Raw genomic sequence first — 24,106 nt, 5'->3', positions numbered from 1 at the left:
CCAAGCCCTCATCCTCCCATCATCCCCAGACATCACCTTCTGCTCCCCAAACCTCGCCCCCACTACATCCTAGAGAGTGGTCAAAACCCTTGGATCTGGTCACCTCCCAGTCACCATCACTACCAAAATCAGAATCATCCAAGCTGGCCACAGACACACATACACTAATTGTAAGAGAGCCAACTGGGAAGCCTTCAGAACTGAAACAGAACAACATTGTGAAACACTAAGCAGTACATCCATCACAAACATCAACACCACTGTGCACACCTTCAACACAGTTATACAAAACGCAGACAAAAGACACATCCTTAGAGGCAACAGAGAGACAATCCCAACTTCACACCAGAAATTCGAGGCCTCATCAGTCAACGAGACACACTGCGACACTCCCCAACACCCCATACACAAGACACCGTACAACAGATACAAGAACTCAACACTCAAATAAACAATAAAATATCAGAACAGCAAACATTAAACTGGAAAAATTATCTCCAAAAACTTGACCACAAAACAAACACCAGCAAACTCAACAAAACACTAAACAGCATCACACTTTCCAAGAGCAACACTACACAATCACATGCTGCCAGCACAACAGACACCATACCTTCAAACATACAACAGGCAAACACTCTCATCAATCACTTTTCACATGTCGGCTATCTAAACCCCCATCGCGACAACTGACGTAAGAGACAGTTCCCCACAGACCCAGACTACACACCTTTCACTTACAACCAGATGAAGCACATCATTAGCAACCTTAAGCACTCATCTGCCTGTGGACCAGACAACATAAGCAACATTCACCTTAAACACCCTGGACCACAAGGCATACAAGCACTCACCAACATATCAAACTACAGCTACTCACGCAACATAATACCCAACATCTGGAAGCCTGACATTATCATCACTATCTCTAAACCCAACAAAGACCCCACATTACCTTCCTCACACTGCCCCATCACACTCCTCTGTCCCCCCTCTAAAGTCACTGAACGACTGATACTACAACTAGTTACACCTCACATCCCCCTAGCCCAGTCACAACATGGCTTTAGGCCACTTCACTTCACAACCACTCTTCTTACAGACCTCACACAGAGAGTTTTTGATGACATGAATTCAGCTAGGCCACCACACAGAACACTCCTAGTCACACTAGACATCAGCAAAACTTTTGATGCCATCCACCAACACAACCTCACAAACAAGATACTTGACACAAACATGCACAGTAGCACAGAAAGATGGCTGGCAAACTACACAGCTGGCAGATGTGCACAAGTAACATTTGCCGGTCAGTCTTCGAACATCAGAAACTTCACAAATGGCGTCCCCCAAGGATCTGTTTTGTCCCCTACCTATACATGCACGACATACCCACACCCCACACACGGCAGATACACATAGCTTCCTATGCAGATGATGTAACGCTTACATGTTCATACCAAAACGCAAACAGCTGCACACATCCTCCAACCTTATCTCAACACACTACACGAATGGTTCACCACAAACTGGCTCAGAATAGCCCCAGCCAAGCCTACAGTGACCCTTCTTACAAACACTCCCAGACTCATCCACCAAGCCTTGCAGCTCCCTTTTGTCTTAACAACAAAGTTTCATCTGCAAACAACAGTACAGGGAGTTACCAAACACTGCCCTCTCTCACTAGGGCCACTCAAACATCCACAGCCCTACCTTGTATCTCTTTTATAACCCCATCCATATACAGATTGAACAGCCATGGAGACATGACACATCTCTGTTTCAATCCAACCTGCAAATAGAAAAATTCACTTAGTTCACTATCCCCACACACTGCAGTCTTTCATGGCATTCGACAACCTCCCATCTACTCCATATATTCTTAATATTTTCCACAATCCTTGTCTATCTACCCTGTTATATGCTTTCTCCAAATCCGTGAAGGCTGCATACAACTTCTTTCCCTTCTCTAAAAACTTTTTCACTAATGATGTAAGAATGAATATCTGCTCTACACAACTTTTTCCCTGTTCTTCTCCAACTAATTCCTCTGTTATTTCCCCAACTCTGTCAACAAGTAACCTACCATATACTTTTAGTATTACACTAAGAAGACAAATGCCCATGTGATTACCATACACTTCTTTTTCCCCTTTTCCTTTCATCATCATCGTTTAGCATTCTTCTCTTCCCAGTGCTGGGGTTGGACGTGTTATGAGTTGTCTCCATCTATCTCTGTCCTCTGCGTCTTCAGCAAGCTTTTGTTCAAATATCTTCTCCTATTTTGTTCCTTTAGCTTCCACACTTTAATCCTCTTCTCCCTCTCCTTTCTCATCTTCCTTTCCTTTTTCACTGTCATGTCAGCACAGACCAGCCTATGCTGAGTCAGGCACTCCTCCCCTGGTATCACCTTACAGTTCTTCACCTCCACTTCCCGGCACTTTCTGTACGTGATGTAATCAATCTGTGATTCCATCTCGCCACTCATAAATGTAATGAGATGCTCACTCCCCTTTTTGAAATAGGTGTTCGCCACTTTCATATTGTACTCCTGGCATAACCTTAGCATCTCCTCTCCTTCCAGATTTCTCACACCAAATCCATATCCACCCACAACATCCTCAAATCCTGCTCTCTCTGCTCTTACATGGCTGTTCATGTCTTCCGCCACTATAAGTATCTCGGACTCCGGTACCTCCTCCAGAGAATAAGACAGCTTTTCCAGAAATATACATTTTTCCTCCTCTGGTCTGCCCTGTTGAGGAGCGTAAACTGAGAAAATGTGCGCTACCTTTTTGCCCCATACCACCATGATCTTCATGATTTTATCATCAGTTCTCACAACCTCTATTACATCCTCAACATGTTCTTCCATGACCATGACACCAACTCCGTTTGCACCTACTTCACCTCCACTCCACCAGTGTTTGTCTCTCTCATCTCCTCCGAACATGCAAACTCCCTGTCCTTTATATCTGACCTCCTGCAGGCAACAGATGTCCACTCTCCTTCTTCTAAACACCTCCACCACCTCTCTTCCTCTCCCCACCAGTGTTCCGACATTCACTGTAGCCAACCTTTTATCTTGCTTCAGCATCTCATGTTGTCGAGGCCTGGGCATTCTTCGCGCCCTGTGCCTATTTAAGCGGGGACTGAGGGTTATTTCTTCGTTTCCTTGATTCATAAGAAGAGCTGAGGCATTGGTTTTACTTCCCTGGATGCTCTTCCTAATGGGGAAAGGATGCGTTGGTCCACTGACACCACCAGAGACATTGATCATCTGGCAGCACAATCTTCACTGAAGACCCCCTGATGGCCACCACCTCCACCAGGACAGAGCCCCAACGCTGTGCACCCCCAACGTGGGGTACACCCCATTTGTACAGGGGAATAATTATACCTGACTTTCAATCCTCTGGGACTCTGCCTTCCTCCCAGGCCAATCTACACATCTTCCACATCCATTCTTCTGCTATCTCTCCCTCATGCTTCAGCATTTCACCACACACTCCATCAGTTCCTGGGTCTTGCCCCATTTTGACTTTCTTCATTGTTTCCACAACTTCAGCATAGTGATTTCTTCCTCTCTTCTCGCATCCCTCCGTCTCCCAGCCATTCCCCAGCCGCTTATACTCGCATTACTTTCATTCTTTGTTCAACAATTCTTTAAAGTGTTCTCTCAATGTGCTCACTTTTTCTCCCTTCTCCACTAGTAATATACCATTTTTATCTTTCACCCCCCAACTAACTTTTTTGACACCCTGTCTAACTCTACCTCTTTCTGGAACATTTTTTTTTTACATTCCCTCCACTTTACACTCAATTTCCTTCCAAATTCTTCATCCATTCTCTTCTCTCTTACTAATCTTTTCACCTCTCTCCTCCTCACCACATATAACTCTCTCTTCCGTCTCTAAGCTTCTTCCACGTCCCTGTATCTCATCCACTCACTATATGCCTTCGTCTTTTGTGCCACAGCCTGTCTCACCTCTTCATTCCACCATGCTGTAATATGCAAATCTTATTTTTTTTTACTTTATTTTTTTTTTTTTACAAAAGTGTTCTTGGGAAGGAACTGATTATGCAATTTTTTTATTATTGAATTATTTTTTTACCATGTCAACATCTACTCTGCATTCCTTTGTAATATTTCATTCATTTTGCATCTTAGCATTATGTTCTGCTTCCATAAGTCATTGTTGAGACTAGAGTCATGCTGCTGGTACAACTGTAATGTCTTTAGCACTCCCCTAGTCTGTCCCAGTTTGATGATATTGTTGTGTGTAGAAGGTAAAATGAAAATGTACATCTGACTATTTTCTTCATTCTAGGCTGATGCAGACTTCTACATTTTGAGTGAGAATACCAAAGATTACATTCAGTTGATTGGGGCAGTTAAGGTAAGTGTATTTGAATAGCCTTTTTTTTTTTTTTTTTATAGGGTTTCAGTTTTAATACAGCTTTAAGTATTCTAACATTCCTTTTTTCACACTTGTGGCAGAGATTAGTGATAATTATTTATATACAGTACTGAATTATCTTAATCCTTTGGCTGTGACGTAGCATTACTCAGGCATTCCCCTGGACGCTGCCTAAGTCCCTAAAAAATGAAAGTCCTAATTATAACTTTGTTGCTACTTTTCTAATAGGAAATGACTGTGAAGTTTGCAACTTTTACTGTGATAATCATCAAAAATGCACCTTTCTTTGAGAAAATTGTTGTTTTCTGAGGAGAATTGCAAAAATTAATTTGTGCTATTGTCTAAGTTTGCAACGATGAGATTATTTACTTCAAGCAAGGTGTTTCACTTGTATATATACAGTGAAAACTTCATAGGTCGAATTGTATGGGACTCTAGGGTAGATTGACGTAACAAATTTTCCACCTAACCGGAAATAATTGCAAAAACAACTATATTACCCCCCCCCCCCAGTAGTCGCCCTCTTCAGTATATGCCCTTTCTTGTTTATCAACACTAAACTGAAGAAGCAAATTATAAAGCCATCCATCCATCATCCAGTCCTACATTGCTCCATGAGGAGCATAGCAATAAAAATAAATCGGTGCATGTCATAGGCTAGACTAGGATAGGAGGTTGCATAGTTGGAGCAGTGCAACAGTCACTTAATTACGTAAAGTCCTCTTATTTACTTCATTTTACAATCAGTTAAGCCAAACTGTAACACTTGCAATATAACAAGCTGAAATGTAGCACTTAGAATATAAGAAACTAAAATGTAGCCCATTAAGTAAACAGTAAGTCACACCTCAGTCAGAGTTCAACTTACCGGAAATTCCAGCTTCTGCAGGATCGGCTCTTCCAGGTTTTACTGTACTGTATACTAGACACAGATACGCTGTTTGTTGTCACATAAAAGAAATCAAAACTTACAATATTTGTATGAAAAAATTGTCATTTTCAGAGAAAAGATGTTATCCATCCATCATCTAATCCTACGTTGCCCCATGAGGAGCGTAGGAGCCCAGGGCTAGGCAAGTTGGTCCTGGCATTTAAGATGACAGTGACCAGCCTCACTCATCCCTGAGTGGCATTACGTGAGCAATAAACCCCAACCACCCCTTGGATATAAACCTTCACCGGCTCAATCCGACTGGAGCACCTTTATTACCCACTAAACCACCAGGAGCCAAAATTTGTTTATATGGTTACCACCCAGCGTAGTAAATGGTTTCCTGGTGTACAAGAAACCATTTGGCTTGTCACTCAGTGTAGAGTCACGCATAGACAGAAGGAAGAGGAAAGAATGAAGGAAAGAAAGACTAAAGAGGAAGAAATGGAAGTAGGAAGGAAGAGAGGAAAAAGCAGACACCTGAGAGCAGCACTACATCGAGTGAGAGGATGGTGAGTGCCCCCACCCACCACCAGCCAGTAGTTAATAGTTTTGGAGACAACAGGAGCCCACATATTTTGAAGTAATTAACCTTAATGTTACAGGATGTGTTCCATGAGCGTGTGAAGACATTCCAGACGTGGCAGCATTCCCAGGCTATGCTGGCCAAGAAGCGCGAGGCCAAGGCCAAGGCAGAGTTGGCTGGTCGTATGGATAAGGTGCAGCAGGCGCAGGAGGAGGTGGCAGAGGTGATATTATGAGCTATACTGTACTTCATTACCCTCTCAGTTTGTATACTAGCTCAAGTATGGCATATTTGTGATGTAAACCCTCTCTGAAATAGGAATACTGTATAAATTTGCAGAGATGCATTAGTTTAAGGGTGAGTGAAAATAAAAGTGCTAAAATACAATACAGTAGATTAAAGTGGAAGAATCCTATCAGTTAGAGAAAAATAAGGTAAGGTTATACTGTATGTGAGTGAGTTTGAAAGTGATATGCAGTGAAGGTGAATGGCTTTGGTAAATACTTGTGTAGAGAAAGTGAGGTATTGAATTTGATGGAGCTTAAGAACTGACAGGGGATGAATATGGATGGATGAAGTACTGTATGTGGAGAGAAGCATATGTCAGGGGTTTGGCACCCCTTTAATTACCTTCAGTAGCCAAAAAAATGTCCCTATTCACCAGTTGTTAGTGAAACTATCCATCCATCACCTCTTAACGTTATTGAACTATCAGGATAGGGGAAGTGATGTGAAACACATCAGTGTAGAAAATTTAGAAAAGTGTGTATTTATTGTTTTGCCTGTAGGTCGAGCCAGGAATCCAAAGGATTGAATGGCATGTAGAGTGTCTGTCTTATTTCAAGTCGTATGCTGCCAGTAGTTCTCCCATTATCTTTTCCTTTCTCGGTTGTGAGGATAAGTATCATAAGCAGTAGAATTTGCTTAACAACCATTGCCCTAGTTGTTAAATGTACTATATAGGGTAGTGGTAGATATAATCTGGATTTATTCTGAGTAAGTACTTTCATGTTAGAACTTAGTTTATTTCTCTCAGTGGGAGGCCAAAGTAGAACGGAGTCAGGAAGAATTTGAGCGCATCTCACGAGCCATCAAGAAGGAGATGGAGCAGTTTGACGTTGTGCGAGTGCAAGACTTCAAGGACATGGTGGTCAAGTACCTGGAGGCACTTATGACCTCCCAGCAACAGGTCAGCTAGACTCTACTATTTTCTTTTTCCTACTACAACTGCTGCGTGTTTCAGGTAGCAATCCAGAATAGATATGATCATGTTACTGTAATAGAAAGCCAGTGAAGATGTAAGACTTCCATTGTCCCAACAGTCATGACAGGGTTTTATTTGGATGCACTGCAAACCCAGCATCCTGACTACGTGAAAGCCCTCAGTTGCTTTTGCAAATTACCGAAGTGTGCAAAACTTAATAAGAATTTGTGTCAGTACAAGAATCTGTTGTGACTTGAAGCTGGTTACCCAATTTGAGTGTGCTAAGTATGGCCAAACACTGATCTTTCATATCACATTATATTATGCAGTTGTTATTGTTTTTGATCAGCCCCAATCTGGCCAAGCAAACCTATCGACTGCAGGCAAGCAACTGCCCTTGCGGGGCCATTCTGTGCTGTAAACCAGTGTTCTCATGCAGCTGATTACACCTCACCACACCAGAGTGTGAGAAAAATGTGGAGGTTTGGTTCCTGGATGATTGCCATATTTGCATCTGTCCACCCATTTATCAAGGACACCATGGCAGGCTGCACTTCACCCCTTAAGTTGGTTATATGGTTACCACCCAGTTTTGTAAATGTTTTTTAGGGGTTGCAGAAAACCATGAGGCTTGTTACTCAGTGTAGAACCACCTGAAGTGGAGAGAAGAGCAGTAAAAGTAACAGGGACAAAAGTGATAAGGAGGAAGAGAGGAGGACAGTCACAGAGATAGAGGGAGAAAGGAGAAGGAAGAAGTAGGTAGCTCTACTTTGAGTGTGTGGATGATGGTTGTCACCACCTACCACCACATCATGCAGTATTACTCTCAGAGTTGAAATGGGATCTGTCATATTACTTTTTTCTTACAGCCAATATCCACCCAGTTCCTAAGAGTGGAAGTTCCTTTGACCCCTCTTATTACAGACCAGTAGCTATCATGTCATGGTAAAGTATTTGAGGTATTAATTAATAAGCACTTAATTAATAATCTTGAATCCAACAACTTAAATAGTGATAGACAGTATGGTTTTTGCCACAAAAGATCCAGTATTGATACACTCAATCTTCTGACTCATACCATCCATCAGCCAGTTGACCAACATGGAGAAACTCATGCAGTAGCCTTTGATTTTTCTGAAGCATTTGACAGGGTGTGGTACCATTCCTTGCTATCCAAACTCCCTTGCAATGGCCTAACATCTTTTGTTCCCCTGACATCCTCATATCTCAGCAACTGAAGGATGAGAGTTAAAGTAGATGATGCATCAAGCCCTCGTTTTTCAACCGAGCATTAGTCGACAAATTGTTGTTTCGACATTTAAAAATCTATACCCTTTTTCATTGTTCAACATTGTTATCCCCACCATTTCGACAATTCAAACCGCGCGTGGCCAGACAGACCAGCTGAGCTGCTCAGTCTCCTGTGCTGTGCTGTACTGATCGGTTGCTTCTTCATCCGTCTGCATTTCTGTTTGGCCTTGTGGAATCCTACAGCACCACCATGGCTCCACCCAAGACCACTACTGTTACCCCTGTCAGATGCAGTCATGTGCTTACCAACCTCAGTGAGTGTTTCGCCATCGCATGGTCAGATGACAATTAAGCCAATGATTAACGAACGCTCTTAACCCCTAATGACTGCATGTTTCTGAAGCTATGTTCCACCACAGCTACAGTTCGGGATCGATTTTTTAGCTCTTACCAACTTAAATTTCTTTCATACAGATTTGAAGAGCTTGAATTTACACACCTGAAAATGCCAATCTCAGTCTCCTAGGCTTAATGGCTACCGCAAAACTGCCTGTCAGAGATTATAAAAGTCCCCTCTGGCAGTAAGATAAAAAAAAAAAAAAACAGGCAGAAACCTAATTTTCCCGAGGGAATCTTACCAAAATCAAAGAAGTGAACGTAAAATATGTTTTTATCGATGAAACTAGGTGTAGGGGTTAGCATGCGAGAAAAAAAAATAAATAAATAAATTCAAGTGGAAAAATCTGCAAAAACCTAATTTTCACAAGAGAACCTTACCAAAAATCAACTAAATCAATGTAAAACATGTTTCTGTTGATAAAACTAGGTGTAGGAGTCAGCATAAGAGAGAGAGGGAGAGAGAGAGAAAAAATCAAACTTGAAAAATGCGGCAAAAACCAAATTTTCATTACAGAACCTTACCAGATTCAGTGAAATCAATGAAAAATATGTTTTTCTTGATGAAACTAGGTGCAGGAGTCAGCAGGAGTTTAAAAAAAAAAAAAAAAAAAATGAGAGTAGACAGGCCGATCATGGCAGGGAAATTACCGCATCATATTAGGGACAAAGGACAGGGAGGGAGGAAGGTGGAGGTGGGATGGGGGGATCTCGGGTGGGGGTGAGGGGGGGACAAGACACACCCCCAATGCAGGGGAGGTGGTGTGGGGGTGTTATGATGGGAGGAAACACACACAAAGCGATCATAGCAGGGAAATTGCCATATCATTCAATGTAAAGGGGGGTGGCTGGAGGTGGAGGATAGGGGGGCTCGGGGAGGGGGGGGAATGGGCATGAGACCCCCTTCATATTATGTAGATGTGGTATTGGTGAGAAGTATGGGTGGGTGGGGATAGAGCAGGCTTTATCCAATCAGCCAGAAGGAGGTGGAGAAATGGTCAGGGGGGGGAGGTCCCCCCACAGACCTGGTGAGGGGGTGGGATCTTCTTTCTCACCACCTCATCCCTTAATTCTGATTGGGTAGGAACCAAACTGCATCATAAAAGGGGCTGGCTTAGTGCTCGGCAGTTTTTGACAGACCTACGATCATCAGTCATAGGACTGTCTGTGCAAACTGACAGTTGTCGGTCATAGTACTTAGGAATTAATGCACGATGCTGTTTTGGTGCCAGTTTTCCATAATGCACATCTTAGTTTGCACTAGGTTAGATGGGTTATAATCATTGTGGGGTCTTGGGGGCAAAGCCCCCTAGTTAGGTTTCAGCGCTTTCAGTTAGGCTTCCACTGCTATTTATAGCTTTAAATTTAATACATTTGCGTTTGTTTGGTGTGATGACGTTGTGTCCAGTCGGCTGGATCGGCAATGAACACGCTATCGAAGGCGTTCAGGCGGCTTTCTGTACTGTCTCTAAGTAGGTATATTTTGTTTGTTCTCCAGTGATTTTTTTTATTGAAAATCAAATGTCAGTCATTTGAGATGTATGTAAACGTAAATAATTTTCCGTGAAAATGTACGTTTCTAAGAAAACAGCTTAGATCCCTGTCACTTTCGTTCATGTTTACTGGTATTTTTTCCATCTATTGAATATTTTTTGAATGACGAAGGTGGTCAGGAACCTAACTCCCCCATTTTTTAACACGTATGGGAAAAATTGGTTCATTTTTTGACCAATTCATTATTCAACCAATTTTTGTAGAACACATCCCTGTCGAGTAGTGGGGGAGAGGTGTATTCCAATTTACACTTGATTTATGCTGGCATGCCACAAGGATCAATTAATGATCTCTTATGTCACCCATAATCTCATCCATTCATATGCAGATGACTCAGCTCTTTACAGTTCATTCACACTTAAACATCCATTCACAAAGTTCAATATCTCTAACTCACAACTCAGTACAGAAGTCTACATAAATCAAGACTTATCTAAGATCACTGAATTGGGACAAAATAACGTTGTCTCATGTAATGCTAGTAAAACCAAATATATACAATTTACTACTAGACAGATATTGCCTGATTCCTACATTACCTTCAATGCTACTAATATTCCTGTCTCTTAAACTATTGAAATTCTCAGTGTTACCCCAGCTGGACCTCTCATATTCAATCACTTGCTACAACTGCTTCAAACAAACTTGGATTATTGTACAGAGTCTGTAACATCTTCTTTGATGAGCAGCTAGCTATGATTTATAAGAGTCATGTGCACTCTCAGCTGGAATATTGCTCACACTTGTGGAATGGATATGGAGAGGTAACACTAAAGCAACTAGACAGAATTCAGATTAAGGCTGTTAGAATTATTAGTAACCTTACTTTAACAAATGAACTACCTCACCCTCAGGTATGAAGGAATGTTGTCTCCCTTGCATTTTTTTTTATATATATTCTTACGGCAAATGCTCAGACAAAGTTGCATCCATCGTGTCACTTCTCTGTGCCTTCCCTCGTGCTACACAGGCATCTGGTAACGCTCATGACTGGACTGTCACACTGCTGTGTTTCAGAACGTCTGCCTATTGGAATTCTTTTATTCCCCAAACTGCATCTCTCTGGAACTCACATCCTCAGAGGGGCTGCCCCCCAGACTTCAACCTATGGTTGTTTAAGTCTGACTGTTGCAGACTTTTTATGAATGGAAGACATCTGTAATCTGGTATATGGATTATTTTATTTTATTTTATTTTTTTAATTCATCCATCCATCACCCAATCCTATGTCGCTCCACGAGGAGTGTAGGAGCTTGGGGCTATGCAAGTTGGTCCTGGCATTTAAGATGAGAGTGACCAGTCACTCATCCCTGAGTGCCATTACATGAGCAATTAACTCCAACCACCCCTTGGATATAAATCTGCACCAGCTCAGTCCGATTGGAGCACCTTAATTACCTACTAAACCACCTGGTGCCATAATTTAGTTACATGGTTACCACCCAGCATAGTAAATGGTTTCCTGGTGTACAGGCAGCCATTTGGCTTGTCTATCAGTGTAGTCACCCATAGGCAGAAGGAAGAGGAGAGAATGAAGGAAAGAAAGACAGAAGAAGGAATGTAAAGTCAACTGTAGGCAGAAGGAAGAGGAAAAAATGAAGGAAAGAAAGACAGAATAGGAAGGAAGGAAGAGAGGAAAGTGCAGACACCCAAAGCAGCACTACATCGAGTGAGTGGGTGGTGAGCGCCTCACCTACCACTATACAGTATATAACTCAACCCTCGGCTATCACGCCCAGTTGGTCCCGCTATGGCTGTGCTATAGCCGAAACCGTGATAGCTGAATTGAAGAATTTATGATAATAATTCTATCTGGTGCCATGACCTCAGTATTTACCCTTAAGTTACCCTTTTTGTACCACATATTAACAAAGTCTAAAAATGAGCGTACCGCTCACAGTTGATTCACAGATGTTATATTTCTTCCTCACACTTCACTTGGTCTCACCATTGTCTATAAGTTTCACTATTTCCAGTTTATCTGCATAGCTTAGGTTCTTCCTCTTCTTTATTTCCCTGCCAGGTGCTGAAGCATTACTTTGGGTGATGGTAGGGGGATGGGGAGAGGGTATGTTGGGCATGGTCATATCACAGAAAAGGTTATTGTTCATGGTCTGAGGGCGTGCACTTGAATGGTTTGGTGGGCGGGAAACTCGGTCAGGCGGCCAATCAGCGCTCGGCTGGCGCTGACATCACACGACCAATCACGGAGTGAATCTTTTATTGGCTGGGCAGAGCACCGGAGCCTAGCCTTTTTTATATTTTCAAACATTTCTGGTGCGCGATAGCAGGCATTTAGTCCATGATAAAGGTATTTGGGTAGTTTTTTATATAGGCATGATAGCCAGATACGCTACAGCAGAACCCGCGATAGCCGAGGGTTGAGTTTTATATATACTGTATATATATATATATATATATATATACACTGTATATATATATATATATATATATATATATACTGTACTGTAATGTGTTTTTTAAGAATGACTGCATAAACTGTTTACTGTACAAACACACAGGCATAGTACTTGTAGAATGAATCAGTCCTTTTAGATGCTCATTATACCTGGTATAAACATTGCCGCTTTCATTAATGTCCGTTGTTGGTGGATTACCTTACTTATTTCTGAGTTTTGGCTAGGGGCTGGAATGCATCTTCACTCTTTCTTAAACATATGGGGAACATTGCTTTGAAATCCTTCAAAATTGATAGCTGATGACTGTCATTGGTATGCATATCAGTCAGATATCAGGGTACTCCAATATATAGTGCATTACAAAGTCTTGCATTGTATGACATATGCAATACTATTCATTCAGGTTTTCTACAAAGTGTAAGTAGTAGTGCCAGTATTGTAATGTGATGCTGGTCTTACTAAACATTGTTTTTAAAACTAATTCTGTATTAGCTCTATTATATATATATACAATAGGCTTTGCTGCAAAAGATTGCAGGCCAGTATATTCAGTTTTACTATTTTTGTTTAAATGGTATACAGCAGTCATGTCTAACTCCAAATATTCTTTATATTTCAGATCATTAAAGTGTGGGAGACATTCCTCCCTGAGGCTAAGGCAATATCCTAGAGGTAAAGTGATGAAAGTCTGGAGTATATGTGGTCACTGGTTTTGTGGAGGATTGCCAGTTGCCAATGTCCCACCTAGGGTGTGTGTGTGTGTGTGTGATTCCCGCTCCCTCCACCCCATTCTCAGATGCCACTGCTATACTCTGTCCACTTTAACTTGGCCTAAAATTGTCATCCCTTTGTCTTGATATAATAGTGCTGGTAATTATTCAAATGAAACAATTAGTATGTAAATATTTTTTATTGGAAAGATGCTATACCAGTTCAAACCAGAACTTATACATTATGTGGATATAATTCAGTCATTGCCATTTCTTCTTATTGAATGTTGAGCTGTAACAAGCACTTAATACTAGAATATGGTGCTAGTCACAAGTGTTAGGGAAAGGATGCACAGCTGCAGTAGGAAACTTATTTATTTATTTTCTTGTCATTCATAATGAATTAAACTGAATGTTAACAATGCACGGTTTAAGTACATAGAAGTGATTTAATAGTTTCCTGGATTTCCAGTACTAGTTGTATAGAATAAGTTGTGATAGTTTAGAAACACATCATCAACATACAGTATAATGGCTTACTGTATTGCCATATTGTCATTGAGTTATGGAAAGTAACCTCTACAAAAGTCTAGGCCAAGTTACGTTTGATGGAGTTTAGTTTGGCCTTGTTGCAGCACCATTGATGGCACAGGCATCGGGTGCCAGTTGTGAAGGTGCTGTGATGAGATGATGTATTCTTGTCGGTTAAGGAGGCTCCCTGGTACCATTTTCTTGTCTATTTCAGGATTGATTATATTCATATTCTTCCATACAGTATGTTGTCATTGGGAAATGCCATTTTTAGAATAATCTGAATAACTACTGAGAATACTTAGATGTATATTTAGATGTAATATGTAAAATAAAGTGTCTAGAAAAAGGTGCTAGTAAGCCTCCCAAGCTCATGAAAATACAGGCCTGGTCATGCCATTCCATAGAACTGTGAAATTTTGTATTTTATACACTTTCTTTCATATATATAGAGAGAGATTAAGAAATATATACTGTACCGTATAATGAAATATTGATAACTTAAAAGTGGTTGTAGCATACCTTTTCTCATCCAGTTTATGCACATAATATATATATATAGAGATATAATTATACCATAAAGGAACAATAGAAATAAAACTTTTCTTGCTCAAAGCATAATGGAAAGCTTAAAGAAATGTAAGAAAATTAAGTAAGCAGATAATGTAAGTAGTTTGGCTTAATAGGAGATGCTGCATTAAGCCCAAAACAAGGCACAGATACTACATACCACCAGAACTTTTAATTTCAGTTTTATTTTGCCAGCAATGCAGAATGCTCCCATGTGGGTGTTTTTTCATGATAATATTGTGTACAAATTTTTCTCATTCATTTAAGGCGAGTCCTGTGCTTAATAATGAGGTGACAAAATACTTTGCGAAGTTTTTCGAATGTTTTGTAGAGTTGGCTATATACGTCAAGAGATGAAGATTTATCGGTTTTACACAAATGTACAAATATTTCTTGATTTATACTTTTATTCAGATGCTCCCAGTGGTCACCAGCAAACGTATTAAAAGAAAATAAGATTTTCGTCAAAGAGACTGTGATTCCTACGGACAGAAATCCCAGGGTCAGAGAAACAAACTCTGCAGAGAATCTGTGATTCATCTCTCAGCTCATATATGCAGAAACTTTTCACTATCTGAGAAGCAAATAATAGTTAAATAATGTAGTTAAAATATTATTATTTAGAGATGATATGAGTAATACAGCTTATATTTCACAAATACCAACCATTATAACCATTGCTAGAGTCCGTTATTTATAAGGTAAATAACGATCAGTACAGCTAAGGAGCAAGATTAGTATTCATCTTTATATGAACTCACATCATTGTAAAGTCATGGATATTGCTGTCAGATCAAATTAGCAGATTTATCTGGTGAAAAAAAAATACTGAATACGGTCTCGGCTCCAGAGCTCCAAAGTGTCTGGCGTACGAGCGTTTGTCAACAGATTTTTGTCAGCATTCAATATGACACACTAATGTGCCATGGCTGACTGCAGATTAGACTCAAGAAAGAAGATAAGGGAGGAGGGTGTGAGAGATATCAGAGGCTGGGGCAAGTTCCCATCTGCCAAGAAAGAACCAGTAAGAAGAAAAGTTTGGGAAACATTTGAGAAACATGTGGCTGTGTATTGATCTGTAGAACATGTCATAACGCAGGCAGCGACTGTCTGGTGAAACAACTTTTTTCCTTCTAGTAACTTTGGTGACCACTGGGAGTATTTGAATAAAAGTTTAAATAAAGAAATATTCATACTTGTGTGTGAAAGTGATAGATCTTCATCTCTTGACGTATATAGCCAACACCACAAAACATTCAAAACATCACAAAGTATTTTGTGACCTCATTATAAGGCACAGGACTTACCTTAAATGAATGAGAAAAATTTGTCTATCCATCTATCTATTGCCAGACACCATAATCCCGCAAAAGGTGGCCATTTGACACTGAGTTAGTTGTTTTACAGGGAGGGGCACCAACCCTCCACCAACCCACTTTTTGACACGTAGGGAGCACGTATGGTTTGGTTATATGGTTACCACCCAGCATTGTAAATGGTTTCTTGGCTTACAGGAAACCGTTTGGCTTGTCACTCAATGTAAAGCCACCTGTAAAGAAAAGAAAAGGAATAAGAAGTGACAGGAAAGATAGGAGAAATAGAAAGAGAGGAGGGCAGGCACAGAAAAAGAATGATAAAAGCTAAGGAAGTAGGCAGCACTAAATCACGTGAGTGGATGATGGTTGCCACCACCTACCACAAAGAAAAATTTGTACATAATATTATTATGAAAAAACACCCATATGGGAGCATTCTGAATTGACCGAAAAATATAACAGGAAATTGGAATTTCTGGCAGTATGTAGTATATGTGCCTTACTGCGAATGCTCCTATTTAATTACTGCTGTTATTTTCAGCAGTAATACATAACTTTGATTTCCTGTCATGTTGCCCAGTGCTTATTTCTCCCCATGCCCCTGAAGTTGTAAAAGTAACTATCCAGTTTGTAGTTATAATAGACAGATAAAGCTTGCAACATATGACTTTTTTGGTGAAGAGGTTGAAGGCCATGTCATAATTTCTAATATTGTATTTAATGAATATTATTGATTTATGATCGTGTTGCTTTATGATTTTACTCACACAAATCTTGAAGATATTGTGCAAATGACTGAAATAATATTTATGTTCACAAGTCTTATGTTGTGCAGTTTATGCCCTCAAAGATGTTTGTTGTTTTGTATGAGAGAAAACCTTAAGAATAATAATGAAAAGGGGTGAAATGTATCATTGAAGAATATATTATGTATGAGTATTTTACTTGCCCATTGTCATTGTTTTGTCTAATTAAAAAAGATTGAACTAAATATACTGCTTGCAGTTGCAGTGGATGCTTTTGAATACTGTTGTCATTTGATAATAGGTAAAATAGCATAATTGTTTTGTTTGTTATTTGTTCATTTTCTTTTGATCCATAAATTATCTTTACAAGTATATAGCCATTTAAGATATATGATAATCATCAGCCAGTTATAATGACCAATAATACTGAAAAGTTGTATTGACAGTCATTTACAGATGGTGAATAAGTATGGCTGTGTCTAGACAGGTTGGAATCATGTCAGCCATTGCATAAAGACTTATTCTGTAGGACTTAATTTCTTCACTCTGTAGTTTTATATTCTATTATTGCTACCATAAGATGATTCTGTTCAGCTCTGGAGACTTGGAGAGAGAGAGACCTCAAGTAGTGAAGGAATTGTTGAAGGCTGTAATCTCAGTTTTTCAGTTAGAATTATATCAAAGCCCAACAAAATATCCTAGAGGTAGCAAGAATAAATAAAATATGTCACCAGATTCAAGGGGTTCAGGAGGATTTGTCGGAAAGCTTTACAAGTCCATGCGAATACAGCCCTAAGTGCAAGACAAGCTCTCATGGTGCTACATTGGTCTTTGTAGCCCATTTCTCGGACAGTATGCTTCATGCTTTCTCACGTGATATTTTCCATACACATTTTTAGTGAGCATTTAATGATTATGAAAACATATTTGTGTATACAGTATCTGTATTGTATTTGTTGTTTTTGTTATTGTTTATCATTGCATTACACACCACTTATGATTTAGTCTAGGTATTTGACAGTACATTGTTTATCAGTAAGATGAGGAATATAAGTGAAAACTAGCATTGCTTTTCTTAATGTATCCTGGAATTGCATGTAAGCTGAAATCACATCCAACTTCCCATCCAGGGTGTCATGACATATTTCATGCAACTTTCTGACACAACTACAGTTCTAATCATGGTTCAACTCCTTTCATATGTTCCTCAGTCATACTTCTTTATTATACTCATATCCTCTTCCTGCTGGTGGCTTGGTGTTGATCACAGAGAATGAGAAGGTAGCAGAAGAACAATTTAGGAAGTGAAGATATGAAATGGGGTACAAGGGTTTGAAAAGAGAAAAAGAGAAAAGTGACTATCGAGGGCAGGTGGCAATACATACTGTACTGTCAAAGCAGAGGGAGTGTGGCCATGTCCAATTTGCCACAAGGGTGTAGGAAGTACCTTCAGCTTGTGCAGTGATTCTGATAAGTTCATGCATAAAGATGTATGTGATGGTATTAGAAGATGGCTGCAAAAAAGTGCTGATTTTGTGTGTGCAGTGTAGTAGTAGTAGTAGTTGTTGTTCCCTAGGCAGTCTGGCAGAACAGCCCTGAGTCCCTTAGGAAGGCCATGGCCGAGACCGGGCTTTCCCACAGAGCTCTCAAAGAGTGTATGTTGTGTTGTTGGCGTAGGTGATTGTGTGCAATGGAGTCTTCCATAATGTGCTTAATAGTATGGGGTGCTGTGTTGCATCCTGGACAGGCATCAGCGACGGAGTCATCCAGCCTCTTCTGGTAGCTTAAAAGGGCCGGATGGTGCCCACATCTCAGCCTGGCCAGATGGACCCTATCCTCACGAGGAAGATAGGATTCAGAAGGGTGGATGTCAGGAGGCTGTGCATGCAGTTGTGTGTTGTCTTTAAGTGACTGAATGGAGCGGCGAGTGATCTGAGTGTGGATATGCTTCTGGAAGCTGGTCTGAGGTGGGCGAGGGGGGAGAGATGACAGTATTTGTGTATGGTATCGTGTGCTGGGTGCTGTTTTGATGTTCCCTGGTGTGGGTGGATGTACTGTAGTGGATGTTGTGGGTTTGTGGAGGCTGCAGCAAGAAATTGGGTGCCTCTCATGTCTAAGTGATCCTTGACTTTGAGGACTTTGGCTTCTTGATGTAGGTGGTCTGTGGGTGTAGCAGCTGTGCAGCCTGTGATTATTTTTTGGGCCTTGTTCTGTATGGTCTGTAGAGTGTTGTAGTGTGTTTTGGTGAGGTTAGAAGCCCAGGCAGGGCTTGCATAATTCATCACTGAACGTATGTATTGTTTGTATACTGTGGTGGTGGTTTCTTTGTTGTGCCTGAATGTTGTATGGGCAAGTGACCTCAAAGCATTGAGTCTTGGTGTTATTTTATTTTTAACGTTTGTGATGTGTTGTTTAAATGACATTAATGTATGTTACACCAAGGATTTTGGGTGTGTATGTGTGTGGTAGGGGAGTGTTGTTTATGGTGAGGTGTGGGATGTGACAGTGTTCTGCTGTCCAGTTTGTGAGAAGAGTCACTGTAGATTTGGCTGGGGCTATTTTGAGCCTGTTTGTGGTGAACCATTCGTGTAGTGTGTTGAGGTAAGGTTGAATGATGTGTGCAGCTGTGTTTGGATTTTGGTGCATACATGTAAGTGTTATATCATCTGCATAGGAAGCTATGTGTATCTGTGGTGTGTGGGGTGTGGGTACATCGTGCATGTATAGGGTCAAGAGAGTAGGGGACAAAACAGATCCTTGGGGGACACTGTTTGTGAAGTTTCTGATGTTAGAAGACTGACCGGCAATTGTTACGTGTGCACATCTGCCTGTTAAGTAGTTTGCCAGCCATATTTTTGTGTTATTGTGCATGTTTGTGTTGAGTATTTTGTTTGTGAGGTTGTGGCGGGGGATGGCATCAAAAGCTTTGCTAATGTCTAGTGTAATTAGGAATGTTCTGTGTGGTGGCCTTGGTGAATTCATGCCATCAAAAACTCTCTGTGTAAGGTCTGTAAGAAGGGTGTTTGTGGAGTGTAGTGGCCTAAAGCCATGTTGTGACTGGGCTAGGGAAATGTGATCTGTGACTAGTTGTAATACCAGTTGTTCGGTGACTTTAGAGGAGTGTGATGGGGCGATGTGAGGAGGGTAACGTGGGGCCTTTGTTAGGTTTAGGGATAGTGATGATATTGCCATGCTTCCAGATGTTGGGTATTATGTTGTGTGAGTAGCTGTAGTTTGATATGTTGGTGAGTGCTTGTATGCCTTGTGGTCTTAGGTGTTTAAGGTGAATGTTGCTTATGCTGTCTGGTCCACAGGCAGATAAGTGCTTGAGGTTGTTAATGATGTGCTTCGTCTGGTTGTAAGTGAAAGGTGCGTAGTCTGGGTCTGTGGGGAACTGTCACTTACGTCCGATGATATGTCGGTCTTTGGGATGGGGGTTTACTATAGATGGCTGACTTGTGAAAAGTGATTGATGAGAGTGTTTGCTTGTTGTTTGTTTTAGGGTATGGTGTCTGTTGTTGTGATGGCAGCGTGTGATTGTGTGGTGTTGCTGTTGGAAAGTGTGATGCTGTTTAGTGTTTTGTAGAGTTTGCTGATGTTTGTTTTGTGGTCAAGTGTTTGGAGGTAATTTTTCCAGTTTAGTGTTTGCTGTTCTGTGTGCAGTGTTTGGGGGAGAGCTTAACTAAATTCCTTGTACTGGAGCCATGGGGACCTACACATTCCTTGAGGCCTACCCTGTCAGTGCCAGCAACTGCACTGACAACATCCAGGAACCATAGTACCGGGTCGAGTTTCACATAGAACATCTTTCTGTCCAAGATCACTCATCTCAGAGTATACATTGTAGTAAAAGAGATGAAGCCCAAAGTGAACTTCACTCTCACCGGTGTAAGAATCCCAGCAGCTGGAGTAACAGTGTTGACAGAAAAGGCAAAGTAAGTAGGAACTGTCACAGAAACACCCCTAAGATGGGCACCATTGTTACAGCCAGACCAGTAGCATGTGTAGACATCACTACTAATCTCACCCCAGAGAGTACAGCCATGCTGACCCTCGGTCACCCCAGTTCTCATGACAACAAAGGCAATCAGTATTCCTCTGAGAGGCTTGGAACTTTCCAAGCCCCCATCCAAAGTGTCCTTCTGAAGTCAAACCTGCATATGGAACTCTCTGGCTCGTGTGTCTTTTGCACCACCACAAAGTCCATTAAAAACAGGACATCGGCTAGGCCCCCCCCCCTCCCGCCCCTCCCTCTCCATCATCCAGCTGCTGGTGCCCCAGCAACCATTATCATAAGTGCCAACCTGAAAATCCAAAGCATCATACCCCACTGGCACCTGAGGAGGGACCTCCTGGCAATCCCGGGTCAGGGGCAGCCGGAGCCAGCGGACCCTGATCCTGTATCCTTTAAATTTTGATGACAGTGTTGGCTTTTACAGGTATAGGAGTGCAAAGTTTTCCCCCACATCCAAAGTCAGATTTTAGATTACAACTAATGTATGGACAGGGGCATGGAATCCCTGGGTACTAGGGGTGTCCAAGTTTGTAATCTGAGCTTTCCTTCTTGTAAGTGGACTGCCATCCAAGTTTAAAGAGCTCCACCCACCCTGCTAAAAGGCCATTGGCTTAGAAGCTCATAGGATCCCTAGAGACATTCACTTCATAACATCCACAGTGGCCTGAATATAAGAAATCAAAAGACACGGATGCTGAGAAATTCTTACCTGGATCCCCAGCCATGTCGGGTTACCAGGCAGAGAGACGGCAGGTGAAACATCATGTCAGGCAGCATAAAATACCCAAGCATGGACCGATGTTTCACCCAGTTAGATAAAACAAAAAACAAAAGTCAGTGCAAGAAAAGACCAACTTTCATCCACCAAGAATAGCAAGAAACCCATCAAGGAAAATGTCATCAATATGCCTCAGAGGGTGAACCCTGTAGAGGAAAAGGCCTCAGTCAAAATGTGGAAGTCTGGCTCATCAGATAAAGGCTAGGGTACAAGACCAAATTGCAGATCATCAAGCAAGTTGACAGGATTCAGTAATTGCTAAGAAGAAAGAGAAGACCCATTAGTGTACAATGCGCTTCAGTGCCCAGCACCCCAACTGTTCAGAGCATACAGCTCTATCAGTAACAGTGAATGCCTACAGAAGGTAGCAGTAAAAACCATGCATAACCTGCTTCAAGACCTCAATACAGCATGGTGATAAAGACTCTGAAAACATACCCGCCTCCTGTCTAGGATCACTGATGCCATGAACTAGGTAACATCTACTGAATATCTCCTCATTCTCCCCATGTTGCTTTATATATTCAAATCCCTGGAACTCTTAGACTTACCCCTCACAGCTGTCCAGAATACTCTGACTTTAATCAGAGTTTCACACCCTTTCTTGTACTACTTGCATTCCCCCTCCAAACCTGACCTATAAAACTTCAAGGTCTTTACTTTTCCTTTTATCTAGAAAACATTAAGACTATACTGTACGTTCGTTTTTCATCGCTATCCAGAATATAAATGTATTTTTACGAATGTTGGGGGAGTGGACTTTCAGACCACCACTTGGTGGTGGTGAAAGTCAAGGTTCAAGTGTGATGGAAGAATAGATGGAGGGAAAGACAGGAGGAAGTAGTCTATATATATATCAAGGGTAGAAAGGTTGCAAGAGGATGGAAAAAAAAAAAAAACGAGAGAAGTGAAGGAGCGATTGGGTAAATATGATTTGGAGTAGATGGGGGAGGCAGAAGGTGTGTGCAAGCAGCATGTGAGGTGATGTGTGGGGTGAAGAGAAGATGTAAGGGGGTGCAAGGAACAGCATGGTGAAATGAGGTAAGACAAGCTGTGGTGCAAAAGAAGAAAACATATTGAGTGGATGGGACGCAGAGGCATGGAGGAAGTTGAGAGATGGAAGAGAGAGTTATATGTACTGAGGAAGAGAGAGGTGAAAAGATTAGAGAGAGAGGGTAAAAGAGAGTGGCTAAGGAATTTGGAAGGAACTTGAATGTAAAGTGGATTGAATGTAAGAAAATCTTTTGGAAGAAGGTAAAGAGAGAGAGGGTGATAAAGTTAGTGGGGGAGTGAAAGATAAAAATGGCAGATTGATAGTGGAGAAGGGAGAAAAGGCGAGCGGATGGAGAGAACACTTTAAGGAACTGTTAAACACTGGGAACGAAAGTAATGCAAGTATAAATGGCTGGGAGGAAGAGGGAGGTGAGAACGGAGGAAGAGGTCAGTAGGATGGAAGAAGTGGAAGCAATGAACAAAGTCAAAATTGGGAATGTCCCAGGTATTGATGTGTGTAGTGAAATGCAGAAGCATGGGAGAGAGATTGTAGTAGAATGGTGGAAGATGTGCAGATTGGCCTGGGAGGAAGGTAGAGTCCGGGAGGATTGGAAGTCAGGTACTGTATAATTATCACCCTGTACAAAGGAAAAGGAGGAAAAAGAACTGTGTGGTAATCACAGGGGCATTTGTCTTCTTAGTGTAACAGGAAAACTATATGGCAGGATACGTATTCACAGAGTTAGGGAAATAACAGAGGAATTAGTTGGAGAACAGGTAGGTTTTAGGAAAGAAAGAGGTGTAAGTCAGATATTCATCCTTAGGTCTATCTATCTATCTATTGCCAGACGCCTCAATCCCGTTTGGGGTGGCCACAAACAAATCGCCTCCATGTCGCCCTGTCCCCCGCCATTTCACTGCCCTGCCCCCAACTCACACACCCCTCTCTCATATACCTCTCCACCCCATCCCTCCATCTCATCTTGGGCCTCCCCCTCCCTCTTCCCCCCTCCACCTCACTCACATACACTCTCTTCGTCAGTCTTTCACCCTCCATACTCTCCACATGGCCAAACCACCTCAGTGTGTTCCTCATAACGCTTCCTACCACATCCACATCCACACCACAATGCTTCTTTATATCCTCATTCGTCAGCCTGTCTCTCCATGTGACTCCACAGGCTCCTCTTAAATAACTCATTTCCCCTGCTCTCACTCGGGGGGCGCGGTAGCACAGTGGTAGCGCGCCGGACTCGTAATCGGGGGGGATTGCGAGTTCAAGCCTCGCCCGGGCTGCCGTGCCGGGAGTGGTAGCTCGCTCCTGTAACCCTAGCGGGGCTATATAGTCCAATTCAGGGCTTAGCTCGGGGGAACTCCATTTCTCCCATTCTCCCCTGCTCTCACTCTTGACTTGTGTCCTTCCAACAACGTCCAAGCTTCACTTCCATATGTTAGAGTTGGTATCACAATACCGTCATGTAGTAACTTTTTCACTTCCATGCTCACTTCCCTGTTTCTTATCACTGCTTTCAAAGAACCAGCAACCTTTCTTCCCTGCTGTACCCTTTCAAGCACTTCACCCTCCAAACCTCCATCCTTACTCATCACACTACCCAAGTACTTAAACGTACTTAAACATACTTATTTTCCAATTTCTCACCATTCAACCTCGCTGTACATTCACTGACTTCACCTCTCTCAAAGACCATCACTTTACTCTTCCCTACATTCACCTTTAGATTCC

At 41.6% G+C, this 24,106-nt stretch overlaps 1 protein-coding gene across 5 annotated transcripts in view; it reads left to right on the top strand.

The window, feature by feature from the left end:
• Snx1 (sorting nexin 1) overlaps positions 1–24,106 on the top strand; it is a 380,995-nt gene that overhangs the window by 43,637 nt on the left and 313,252 nt on the right. For 4 of the 5 annotated variants that reach the window (XM_080278732.1, XM_080278729.1, XM_080278731.1 and 1 more), the window contains 4 exons: positions 4,332–4,400; positions 5,958–6,101; positions 6,915–7,067; positions 13,323–17,640. In XM_080278732.1, coding sequence (XP_080134858.1) covers positions 4,332–4,400; positions 5,958–6,101; positions 6,915–7,067; positions 13,323–13,373 — 417 coding nt within the window. In that variant the 3' untranslated portion in view covers positions 13,374–17,640. Of the gene's footprint in view, positions 1–4,331; positions 4,401–5,957; positions 6,102–6,914; positions 7,068–13,322; positions 17,641–24,106 lie in introns of those variants that run through there. The other variant, XR_013898806.1, reaches the window with a different exon arrangement.

Source organism: Coenobita brevimanus, chromosome 74, assembly GCF_032717465.1.
Source record: "Coenobita brevimanus isolate Jiangsu-jjx chromosome 74, ASM3271746v2, whole genome shotgun sequence".
Taxonomy (NCBI): Eukaryota; Metazoa; Arthropoda; class Malacostraca; order Decapoda; family Coenobitidae; genus Coenobita; species Coenobita brevimanus.
This window is presented reverse-complemented; position numbering and strand designations above follow the sequence as displayed.